At 41.0% G+C, this 13,033-nt stretch overlaps 1 protein-coding gene across 1 annotated transcript in view; it reads right to left on the bottom strand.

Moving 5' to 3' along the window:
• Positions 1 to 13,033, bottom strand: part of LOC121926976 (trifunctional purine biosynthetic protein adenosine-3-like) — a 32,009-nt gene that overhangs the window by 2,794 nt on the left and 16,182 nt on the right. Inside the window, exons 12-19 of the mRNA XM_042460413.1 lie at positions 12,626 to 12,735; positions 10,570 to 10,768; positions 9,389 to 9,640; positions 8,912 to 9,064; positions 6,592 to 6,795; positions 5,335 to 5,484; positions 1,897 to 1,991; positions 499 to 640 (exon numbers count right to left, since the gene is read on the bottom strand). Of these exons, the coding sequence (XP_042316347.1) occupies positions 499 to 640; positions 1,897 to 1,991; positions 5,335 to 5,484; positions 6,592 to 6,795; positions 8,912 to 9,064; positions 9,389 to 9,640; positions 10,570 to 10,768; positions 12,626 to 12,735 (1,305 nt within the window). The remainder of the gene's footprint in view (positions 1 to 498; positions 641 to 1,896; positions 1,992 to 5,334; positions 5,485 to 6,591; positions 6,796 to 8,911; positions 9,065 to 9,388; positions 9,641 to 10,569; positions 10,769 to 12,625; positions 12,736 to 13,033) is intronic.

Raw genomic sequence — 13,033 nt, 5'->3', positions numbered from 1 at the left:
AGAATGCCTAATTTCTTTTCCTCTGTGGCAATGGACTTTTCCACATTTAGACCTATGTGCTTCCATCCCAAAAATGGTTAAAGAGCTGGCATCCCACAAAAGCAAGCCCATCTGCTATTGGTTATCACACACAAAGCCTAACAAGGGGTTAAAAGCACATTACTTAGGGCCCAGTGTGAATTTGGCCATCATAAGGAGACAAACAAATCCCCATTGCTAGTGTAGAAATACTTTTTCTGCGCATGCTCCAAACTGTCATTTCCACGAGTGCGCACACACACACATGTTCCAGGCAGGGGGGGAACTGGGGGGATCCTCTTTGCCCCAGAAGCCTCAAAAGCCCCAGAAGCTGTGTCAGAGGAAGGTAGAATGAGGCTTCCCTTTGCAAACTCCATAAAAAAACCAATTTGCATAATGAATGTGCAAATGGCACAAACTGATGCACCAATCCCTGCTTCTAAATATATATTACAATGCTACTCCATCCTGGTTGCTTACCATTCCATTTTCTGAGGAAGTTACTACTCAAAACCCTTGTAAATCTAGCAAGACAAATCAGCTCAACAGAGAATTCATTAAGGACTCTGTCAATTGTGCCATCATATTCTGATCGGCTTCCATACAGCTTATGGTCAATTACCTACAAAAGTCAAGGTGAATGATAGAATAAGAAAAAAGGTGAGGGGAGAGTTCCAAAACAAAAGAAAAAAGTTATTAATTTGGTGAACAGTAAGGTCAACATATTGGATATATGCAGGTCTTTCAGCATTCCAAGATTCACATTCAGAAGACATTCATGGGATCTACAGTCTTTCCAAAGACAAGGACAGATTAAGGTGGCTAGAATTTGGAAGCTTTTCAGAAAACAAGGTTCTCTTTGACAACTGCAAAGCCAACCCCTGTGAAAGAGCCAGTCATCCCAACCATCTTGGTTGCAATATTCATCCACGGTCCTCAGCAATGTGGGGTCACACTGAGAAGATGTGATTTCACATGGTGCTCTTCCTCTCCCTTCTTCCCTCCCCTTTGAGGATGTAAAAGAGAGAGAGAGAGAGATCTTTTCAGCCTGATCACAAAAAGGTACTGTCAGAGAATTTACACTACACAGTTATAGCAGCTGGATACAACTTTCAACAGCCATGGCTCCCCCCTACAGAATCTTGGGATTTGTAGTTTGGTGAGAGTTCTACTGCTATATGTACCCTCACTAAACTAGAAATCCTAGGATTCCATAGATGATGCTGTGACAGTTAAAAGTAGTACAGTTATAAACTGCTATAACTGTATATCTATAATACCTTGTTATTGTTTAGGAGACAGCTTTCATCTGGAACAGAGATACCAAAAATATCCAAAAGACAAGTAACATCAGTTACTGCTTCTGTGAACAGTTTCCATTAAACTGCTTCATTAATCATTGATTGCTAATGGATGTCTGTTCTTCCTTTCTGCTCCTGGAATAGCCAAGGCAGTTAATGTAAAATACACCAAAAAAATAAAATAAAGTGCACACTGTAATCTATAGCATATCAACTCACATAAAAATCAGGCAACAAAGAATGAGCTCAGAGGACAGTAATTAAAAAATTAAATAAACTAGAGTTAGACAAACAAAAGCTCACTTAGATAAAAAAATATTTTGAGCTGCCAGTGAATCTCCAGGGCACAAGTATCCGTAATTCCATATCTTCACTAATCAATACTTTGGAGAGCCTACCAGTTATCAAACCGCCATATGATCAAACTGACATCATCGCTTCATGTTTACTTAACATCTGAACCTGCAACCAGTATAACATTAAGCAAGAAATATATTCGAAGCAAAGGTATTTTCCAGCATATAAAATGTGGACTATTTTTTAAAAGTAAGTTAAATTAATATAGTACTCTTCTTACTCTGGTAGGGATGCCAGCCAGGGTTGCATTCTTCAATTCCTCCACTCCAGACCTATCAGCAATTACAAGGACTATTTGTGCACTGCTTGCTGGTTCTTTTGCATATGTGAGAAGGGCTGCAAGGCTTGTACCTCAAATTAGAAAAGGAAATAGTCAGTCAGTCAGTTTCTATTACACACAGAAAACATCTACACAGTAGAAATGAAAACTACATCTCATAGTATTCACTCAAAATATCTTTGAAGCTCACTAAAGTTCACTCAGTTTTATTAACCTAGGCATGGGACAGACAGCCTTTTTGTGGCATGGCAGTTGCGTAGCTAGGATTAGGGGCCACACAGTAACCGCACGGCCCCCTAAACCCTATTATGTCCTGGTTGGTAACATTATGATAAACAGACACATAGCTGCCCGCACGTCGCGCTACGTTACGTCACAAGTGCACCATTGGTGCACTCAGATGTAATTGGCATGGCGAAAGGAACCCACTTTTTGCAGATTCTTTTTCCTCCGGAGGGAAGCCTGTGGTTTGGGTGCGGTGCAGATTCCCTCCAGAGGAAAAAAGACCGCAGCATGGTTGCCCTTTTTGGGAAGTCTGCCCAGGCCAGTTTATAAGGCCCTATTCCAGTCACAAATTCTTTGTTTCTTGTAAGCCATGTTATTTGTTTAGACCATAAGACCCTTTTGTTTAGTCTTGCATTTCTTATGTAGAATTCAGAGACTTGGCGGTACAAATCGTCATATAGTACGTATAGAATACGTACTGGTTGAGGAAGGGGCGGTGTTCCGCACCCCCCTAACCCTGTACGTATCCTATACGTACAAGATGGCGGCGCCCCTTCTACATGGGCGCCGCCATCTTTGTACTGGCCGCATAGCGCTTCGCGACGTCATCAGTGCGCCGCAAGAAGAAGCTCCGAAATGGAGTTGCCGGTTTGGCTGCTGCGGCTCCCGCGCGGAGCAACACGGCCAGCGGCGGAGGAAGCGCCGCCAAGGGCGGTTTGTATCCCGCTGCTGTTACTGTGGAATATCAGTATGGAAGGAGATCTTCAGCTATTTGTGAGACAACTGTGAGAGAGACATTATAGCAGCTTTCATAGACTTGGGCCATTATCACGGAGGAATGTCTCCCAATTTAGAAAGGAAAAAGAAGTGGGCCAATTGAAAATGAACGCTATTACAGCGAATGTATCAAATGCACAGAAGAACACAATGGCCATCGCAAAGCCAAAGTTAGTGTGGATGAAAAGAAATTATCATATGAGTACGTACCCTTCATAGTCTAGAATTCATTAGTCCCTGCACATACGCAGTGGGAGGCAGATCAGATTGTGACCTTTTACCTTCCGCTGGGCTTGCATCTGGTTCCCATGGTTTGCCTTGTTTCATGTTATTTGTTCATTCATTACCCTTTACAGTGCGTCTCGGCCTTACAGGGGGATCTGTTCCGGATCACCCGCGTAAGGCGAATTCCGCTTATGCTCGAGCCCCATTGAAAACAATGGTGGGCTCTGCGGTGGCGCGGTGGCGCGGCGGGCAGGCGCGTGGGGGCAACGGCACACCGCGCCCATTCATTTAATGGGACGCGCGCCCCCTTCTGCCCCACGCGCGCCCCATGGCTTGAGCGCGTCTGCTCAAGGCTGCATATGGCGCGGGCGCATGTATTTCACATTATTTACGCAATTCACATTATTGTTCATTCATTACCCTATTTCACCTAATTTAGGCAATTCACCAATTCAAAATCAGTTCAAAAGCAACCTTGTACTTAGTTTGAGCCCGGACTATGACTCTAAAAGGGGGAATCCCACTGGGTGACCGGTGCAAACTCGCACTCTTCAGCCTCCTCAAAAAAAATGGCAATGGCAAACCCCACCTGAATAAACCTGCCAAAAAACCCAAAAGCAGGGTGGGGTCTCCATGGGTTGTGTGTGTGGTGTCTGTGCCTGGCCTTTTAAGTCTCCCGATATGGGGGGAATAGGGGGAGGAAGCAGTCCCTCCCATTTGGAAGAGTTTGGCTGCCAGTGAGGTTGTGGGGGGCCTGTGGTCCTCTCTGGTTCTAACCTGGCCCATTGGAGTCCCATTGAAGGCAATTGTGTGACTCACCATGAGTCGGAAATGGGGAAAGGGGAGGGAAGCTGGGCAGGAACCAGGCTGGTGACTAAGGCTACATCCCACATGGAAATAACTAAGTTTGTGCCCCTTTAATCTTTGTGCTCAATGGGTGCTATGGAATTCTGGGAGCTGGAGTTGTTCTGAACCAGAGCAATGACCTGAGGGGAGCAAAAACAGAACTATTCCTTAGGCTGCCCACTCCATCATCCCCCAAAGGAGAGGATGATGGGGAAGAAGAACAACTCTTTGGGCTAAAAAAGGAGGGGGAGTTTTCTCTCTTTTTGAAGTCTCCTGGCCCTGGAGGAAGAAAGGAAGGCAAAAAGGTCCCTGAGGGACACAAGGGGCCAGGAGCAGGGCAAGCCCCAAGCCCACCATTTTGGGCAGAGAGAGCTTGCAGGATGCCTAATGGAGAGCCTTCCCCCCTCATTCTTTCCTCTGCCAAAAACAACTGCTTTTCCTCCTGGCTGCTGGGGAAGACCTAGGAGCCCTGGAAGCCAAAACGGAGGATCATGGGAATTGATGCAGGGAGAATATCAGGGCCAAAGCAGGCATGCATATCACACCAAACAACACCAAACTGAATGCGAAGTAGCCTGGGAATAGGATTTGTGAATTCGCTAGTTCACCGAATTTATTTAGGTTTGGATTGATGTGGAATTGCGTTTGGAATGCCAGCAAATGCGTGTGATAACCTTTTGCGCAATAACGTGAATACCCATGATTGTGTTCAGGATGACACTGGATTATACTTCCAGTTTCCGTCATGTGATAACAGCCTTGGTCTGGCCCAGATCTTTAGTGGCTTTGGGGGGTTTTGAGGGGTTTTTTTTGCAAGGGGTCAGTGTTATCATTGTTGTGTGCCTTCAAGTTGTTTCTGTCTTATGGCTACCCTAAAGTGAGAGACTTACAAATAATAATAATAAAAAACAGTTAGAAAACACTACCATTTAAAAAAATACAATACAAGCAACCTAATTACTTTCTTTTGGAGATTCTGTTTGAGGAGGTACACCTCACAGACATGAAAATTAAATATTGTTCAACTTTCCAATAGGAATATTATGCTCTCAATGTGAATTTGATGTGATGCAAGATTTGGAAGTTGCACCCAGTGTAAAATCTGATTAAGACTATCAATAGCGAAAAGATTACCAGTATATGCACACAGGGACTATCAATATTCAGTGGAAATGAATACTGTCAATCAGAGTTAACTTCACACAATAGCAAAATGAAAGTATGACACACCTGGCCCACCACAAGGCAGAATGTGTAACCTCTCCAGCAGAAATGGATATTAAATGAAATAAATGACATGCTCACCTGTTCCTGAAATAAGAACAGCCACTTTCACTTTGCTCTTTCTCTGCATGTTTTGGGGCTGCCCATCTACAGCGGAAACACTGTTGAGATAGAGGTGTTTAGTTTGCAGCAACACTTCAAGGAGATTTTTTATTTCTACCTGAGGATACCCTGAAGGGAAAAAAAAAATAATTGAGTGCGTATATTCAATTTTTAAAAAGAAGATTGTAATGAGGGGGGGAAATACAAGCATTTGCATGGACCTCTAAAGATATTTTGCAAATTTCAAAGGCAAGGGAAAGCTACTGATGTTGGAGAGAAGGTGGACAGATGCCTGGGAGCTTCAGGGAGCCTCAGAGATGAGGTCTGCAAGCCAGAGGTTCTCTTCTGCTAGTCTACAGTCTGCAAGATGTGCCCTTTACTTCCCATTACTGCCATTCCAACTTTCCCTTCTTGCTTTCTACCAGTGTCCATTATAATCCATCAGAGTGATGTGTGTCAATAGGTCAATTTGCAACATGCTTACTCAGATGTATGCAAGCTATAGCAATGTAAAGGATGATTTGTGTTTACATGCAACACAAAGCTATGCTTGTTTAGAATACAGATGAGATATTCCCCTCTGCAGCTTAAAACAGAACAGCTAAAATATTCAGATGTAAGAATCAGGTAAGCTGATTAAAACATAACTTTGCTTATAGCTATAATACTTAGGATATTGCTTAGCATTATTCATACACTTTCCTAAACTAGCAATGTCACAAAAGTGTTACAAGCAAATAGTATCTAACAGATTGATTCAGTGGAAATACAGATTAAATTTCACACTGGATGCAGGTTCAGTGACAGTAAACTTACTGAAATTAATGGGACTTGTTAGGTTATGACATCTTCAGGGTGATCTATTTTTATCTAGGACACAAAAAGGACTAAGAATAGCACATACAGGTTTATGATTCCCTCACCCTTTCCTTTCATTAGGAGAACAAATTGCAATATTCTCCATCACAATAAAGCTAAGTATTGGAATCATGTCCTGGGGGGCCATAAATAGCTTTCTTAAAGCTGAAGACAGTCTAGGCTGGTGATTATTGTTCTGAAGAACATACTTTTTAAAATCTGATTGGTTTTCATCCCTCAGTTACTGTACATGTTAAGAGACACAGCAGCAGAAACCTAATACAAATAATGTAAAGCCAAACAGAATATTGTTATCACTTCTCTTGGCTCAGTAAGAAAACTAATCAGAAAATTAATCAGTTTAGGAAATTCAGTAACCTGAAATATGGTGGATGACTTTCCCAATCAGCCATGCATCCTCATATTTTTGGACATCCTTCAAAACCTGTCCAGCAAGTTCCTTCTGAACCACCAGCACAGCACCAATCCCGCAGTTGAATGTTTGCATCATCTCCCTTTCTGAAAGATTTCCCTCTTCTTGGAGCCAAGAAAAGACTGAAGGTATCTTCCAATGATGGGCATCTAAAAACAACTAAATTTGTAAAGGACAATACCATCTTGCACAGGCAGTGCAATTACATACTGTACTTTATTTTGCCCCTGTTAAAGCCCTGTTCATCTTTACAGCTTTGACTCTCATCAGCAGTACTGGATACAATCCAGAGAAAGTCAGACACTACTGAGTAAAAAAAAGCATACAGAATGTAGCTGTGAGGAAACACAGAGAGTTGTGTCAGAGAGTATGAGGACCCCCTCCAAAGGGATGTTTCCTATTAAATCCTGAAATCAGGCAGCAAAATGGAATAGTATGCTCGATGAATGGGTCATTTATAATTGCAGGAGACTAACAGACATTTTGGAGTGTTTGGGAGATCCTGAGAATGGAGATGGCTGATTTCTCCAAACACAAAAGGAGAACATCAGTGAAATGAACCTCCCATCCAAAGATTCTACAGTGAGCCCTTGGTATTCGCTGGGGTTTGGTTCCAGAACCCCCGTGAATAACAAGATCCATGGATGTTCAAGTTCCATTAAATACAATGGTGTAGTAAAATGGTTTCCTTTATATAAAATGGCAAAATCAAGGTTTGCTTTTTAGTGTGTGTGTGTGTGTGTGTATAAAAATCAAAGTGTGGATGCTTGAATCCATGGATAAAAAATCCATGGGTACAGAAGGCTGATTGTGCTAACCATGTTTTGGCTTCAGAGCACTACTTGAGCATATTCTAAGCTTTAAGGTTGAGAGTAAATTTGAAGCCTTACACTGAACTTTCTGTCTTCCTGGTATTTTGGCTCCTTGATCAGTCATTCCTGGCCAGAGTGCTCCTGTGGGCTCCAGTCTGGCACAGAAGACCTATCAGGCATTGTTTAGTCAATTATCTCAGAGACAGCTGGGTTCTAAAAGGGTGACAGTGGTACACAAACCTTCTTGTGGAATTGCTACGCCCTTCCTGCTAACCTTCTTTTTGGGGTAGCAAGGTCAGAAATCTCAGTGGGGCCTTTTGTTTCCAAGATGCTATTATTAATTATAGAAGGTTTAGAAAAATTATATGCTTGTGTGTCTTTTAGGTGGAAAAGAGGAGGTTGAATTTAAGAAATAAATTTAATAATAACTAAATTTAATAAAACACATACACACACACTTATACATGGTAAATTCTTAATGCACTATGCTAGTGGTTGCACTTTTTCCAGAGCTGTGCAATGGTAACAAGGAAAGAAAGAAAGAAAAATCTGCCAGTTCTGAGCTGCCTGTTTATCCAATGCTTTATTTCGGTCACTGCTGCTGCACCTGTGGAATCCTTCTCCTGTATGGTTTTTAATACCTTTGCCTAATGAAGAAGTCAGTGGAGCTTTGAATGGTTGCGTGATATGTTGTGTGCTTTTTAGTTGTTCCAATAAAGGTATCACTGTTAAGTGGATTTTGGAATTTGTTGTATTTCACTGTATGGTCAACCTGGTTACTCTTGAATATGTTTTCTGGATTTGAGGATACCAAATTTAGCCACAACAGGGGAATCCTAAAGATGAGGGAGTCAAGAAAATGGAATTTAACTACCTCCAACAAAAAGTAAAACTTTTTCATTGGGACTACATTAGGCAAGTTTTAACTTTGCAGTACCTAAACGTTTTTCCAGATGCAACAGTACAGTGGCTTCTTGAGAAATTCAGTGTTCTCTACCTGAGAAAGGAGTGGGTAGCCTCATACAGGACAGAAACAGCCTGGATCTCAAGGGAAGTTACTTTTTCTGTTGTTAGTGGAGTTTAAATTTTATTGCCTGGATTTTAAGGCTCGTTGTTTCTCACTTCCTACATGGCCAAAGAAGTGAGTGGCATCTGCTTGCATTAATATCCATACCATCATAACTGACAACAAGAAACAACATCTTAAGACAAAATACAGGCCTGAGACTCTAACATCATCATTTTATTTCTTCTTCTCCTGTATGATTTCTAACACCTTGGCCTGATGAAGATGCCAGTGGAGCTTCAAAAGTTTGATTAAATATTTTGTGATTTTTAGTTGTGGATTTTGGAATTTGTTGTATTTTGCTGTATGGCCAACACAGCTACCCTTGAATACGTTTACATTAGCATAGTGCACCAACAGGATTCCAGCCTGTAATATTTTACTTACCCAAAATTATGCTAAATTTTTCTGGAAGAATTTTGGAAAAACTCCCCATCAATCCCCTTTCAGCAATATGGATACAAGCTTTTACATTTCCTGAATGGAACAGAGGCAGCAGGGCTTTGCTATAAATTTTGGATGGGGTTAGCAACTGTTCTCCTGTGAAAAGATGAAATCATTTGTAGTTTGAGGGAGAAGCAAGCAAGGTGAAAATGTCTTCCTCAACACAGGGTTGTTTTCCTTCTTTGTCAGAAGCAATATGAGATAAGAGCAAACATGTATCTGTCTGAAGACATACTAGAAATAGTTACAGTAGAAATTAACACTGAGATCAAATAAAGTGAAATAAACAGTGGTTTTAAAACTATGCAATTACAGTATGTACAATTATGTACAACATTTTATTCTGAAGACTCACTAATAGCTGAGTGCTAGTACTCCCCAAAAAGAATTAGAGTAAGAAAATGACTAATGTTGACTTACCTAAAGTATAGGAGCCACAACCACTAGGGACTGAAGATAAATAGTGTGGCGATGATGCTAAAATAATTTTCCTCACTAGGTTGAATCCTTGACTGTGAAGACCAGAAGAAGCAATTCCAATGAGAACATCCCCACTGGCAATCTTCTCCTGCTGAGGAAGCCTCATTCTTCGGTCCACAGCTCCAACTGCAAAGCCAACAAGATTATATTCTCCAGCTGCCCATGTGCCAGACATTTCACTGGTCTCTCTTGCTAGGCGTAGAAAGGGAGAAAACAACAACAGTAAGAACTATCAAATTTCATGAAACTTATTTTCCATTTGAGTATACCATAGCCTCCCTCAGTGAGTTACAAACACAAATATTATCTGTTTGTCTTATTGTATATAATACGTATGTAGCTGAGCTTGGTTCCCAAAGTTTGGTTGTATGGGAACAAAACAAGGAGACCTGCAAAAGTCAGCAGAGGCACAAAATATTGAGAGGGCAGGGAAATATTTCCAAAGCATGAAAACATGTGCACACAACAGATACAGATGAAAAATGCCAAGATCCCACAGTTGGGCTGCATTCTCCCTGTCATGAATTTGGCATCAATCTGGTACAAGCCAGACACTTTTTCAAGTTCTTCTATCATAATCTGACAACATAAATTAAGAATTTGTAAAAGCCACTTTTTGGGGAGTACAATGCCCAGAATTCCTCAGCCATCAGCATCATTTGGAACTACAGTCCAAAAAAGTCCATTCTAGGAGCTGTAGTCCAAAAATGGAATGTGTTCTTTTTGGGGGAGTACAATGCCGAGAATCCCACAGCACTGCCTAAATCTATATATGGCCATTTAAGACAACACAAGGCTATCACCAGGGAACAGCTGACCAAAGGAAAGGCAGCCCTGATTCGACACTGGAGCATTTATAGCATGCTTTTTTAAAATGGAATGTGGTTGCAGTTGGTTAATATACTTAATTCTTCTTCTACAAGTCTACCTGTTCTGTCTATATAAAATGCAGATGCAACATTGAAAGTTCCAGCCCAAATTTGGACAGCTACTATCCATCTGGAGTAGCCTTTAAATCTGATTAAGACTCTGCAATTGGAGATTCATGCCAAGAAAACATGCAGTTACTTGGCCATAAGGAGCACATTTCAAAATGGATGAGCAAGAACAAATGGTCATACCAAGGAGATGACATCCTGCCAGTTCACATGCTCCAGCTATGCCCTCAGTGATCACCTGAGATACTCCAGCATCCAGTTTTCCATAGGCAAAATGGTCAAGGAAGAAGAGGGGCTCAGCTCCCTGAGCTAGGATATCATTGACACACATGGCAACCAAGTCCTGACCAATTGTATCATGTTTATTGCATAGTTGGGCAATCTGTAATTTAAAAAAAGTGAATCAGTTCCAAACTGTAATGCAAATGCATTCCTCTTTTATAAAATACAAAGCCTGTAACCAATCATTGGTCCTGATGGAGGCAAAGGCTCAGGTTAAAATCTAACTCTTGTTGCTTTGCCATCAGAAGTCTTCTATTAGTGGAATAATAATAATAATAATAATAATAATAATAATAATAATAATAGAGGTGGAAGATACCGCAAGGGCCATCTAGTCCAACCCCCTGCCATGCAGGAACTCTCAATCAAAGCATACCCGACAGATGGCCATCCAGCCTCTGTTTAAAGACCTCTAAGGAGGGAGACTCCACTACACTCCAAGAAAGTGTGTTCCACTGTCGAACAGCCCTTACTGTCAGGAAGTTCCTCCTAATTTTCAGGTGGAATCTCTTTCCTGTTGCTTGCATCTATTGTTCCGGGTCCTAGTCTCTGGAGCAGCAGAAAACAAGTCAGCTCCCTCCTCAATATGACATCCCTTCAAGTATTTAAACAGGGAATTATTGTATCAATAGCTTGGATCACCTCATTGTTCCAAGCAGAAGGCAGAACCACTGCATAAGGCAGAGCTTATGAGAACAAAGGAAATCATGTGAATCTTTCTGCACCCATTGGAGAACCATCAGATTTGTTCCACCACCAGGGGCTAAAAGGGTCTTAAAGATCAGACTTGATCAGATAATGATGGTCTTTCTGCAACAGAACAAACTAGAAGTGACAGATATACTGTGTATCTTTCCACATGCCTTTAGCTATGGCAGGTCCATGTTTGTCCTACTAACTGTAAAGTCCCAAGCTGCTCTGGACAAGGTAGCTTTGGTTTGGTGTGAATGTTAAAGTGTATCAAAACACACAGCTTTGTCATTCTTATACCCAACTCAGAAGACAGACTGTTAGGCAGTAGGTGGCTGGCACATTAACAGAACCCCAGTCCTATTTTAAAGTCAGACATACATGTCCCAATACAATGGGGCTTGCCAGGTTGCTTGGAAACATCATCATAGGCCCACTCTTATAGCTGGATGACTGAATTAAAACAAAACCAAATCACCACCACCCAAACTAGAACCATTATTTCCCAAGTCTGACTAATCTGACACTGAATAGTGCCAAATTAAAAGTCATACAGGCAAAATGCAAACAAGGAAGAAAAAGCAAAAGAAAGATTCATTGACAGCAAAGCTCAAAAGCTATTTTTAAACATTTTAATAAATTGCAAATTCATTGTAACTGTTACAGCTGCAATTTTAAAAATAACTCTTTCCAGTTCTCAAAAGTAGCAAGATAATTTTAGGTACGTTGAAAAAAATCTGAATACTAAAAGGAGCTGACCAATGATTCAGTCCACCTTCTCTATCTTCTCCATGCCTCAACAGCCACAAAAAGCACAAGGCTGCAACCTGAAGCACAGCATAAGTCAGCACTTGAACTACCGGTATGTGATATTCCTAATTTGCCATTTAATGTGTGAGACTAGCTCTATAACAATAACTGAGATGTCATTTACACCACAAAAATGTAAAGTTATCTCTTCTTAAGCCATTACTGTAATGTAATGTAACCATAACTTAATTAGTAGGAAAATAATGAATTATTTATTATGAATTACTTTTATCTAGTTGTCTCCAAGCTGCATAGCTATGTATGGTGGATGAGCTGTATTTAGCTTGGAAGGCCTTGTAAGGCCTGATGTAAAAAGCTCTTTACAGAAACATACAGTGGTTTGAAATACTAAATAAATACTATTTCATCTGGATTAGAATAGAATAGATTTGTAGTCTTTTATCACAAGACTGTGCACATATCATGTAAACTGAAAAACAGACACATCTCTGTTTACCTTCTGTTTTGTTCCAATGCCTTTAGTTTGGGATACTAGAATGGGATCAATATAACCAGATGCTCCCAAATCAAAGAAGGCAGGTGTACCTCGTTGGTGCTCATGGCTGCCTGCAAAGTACATACCAGTCAAGGAAAAGCTGAAAATTGTTCCCCCTTGCAAATCCTCTGTCAGATCACTGATACAGGCATGTGATGTTGGGAAGAGTTAGAATACATGAAGGAAGACAACAATGCTCACTTCTATAGTTCATATACATGGATGAAACGTTACTCTTCTCACACATCTGACTCACACATACCTAAGCATCATTTGACACAATATAAAATAACCTCTCTCACTCTGTGTGTGTGTGTGTTATTCATAATCTGAAAGAATATTTTTAACTGTCTCCTTTGGATGTTTTTG

The sequence above is a fragment of the Sceloporus undulatus genome, chromosome 3 (assembly GCF_019175285.1).
Source record: "Sceloporus undulatus isolate JIND9_A2432 ecotype Alabama chromosome 3, SceUnd_v1.1, whole genome shotgun sequence".
NCBI lineage: Eukaryota > Metazoa > Chordata > Lepidosauria > Squamata > Phrynosomatidae > Sceloporus > Sceloporus undulatus.
Note: the sequence above shows the minus strand (reverse complement) of the source record. Positions and strands in the feature narration are given on the sequence as shown.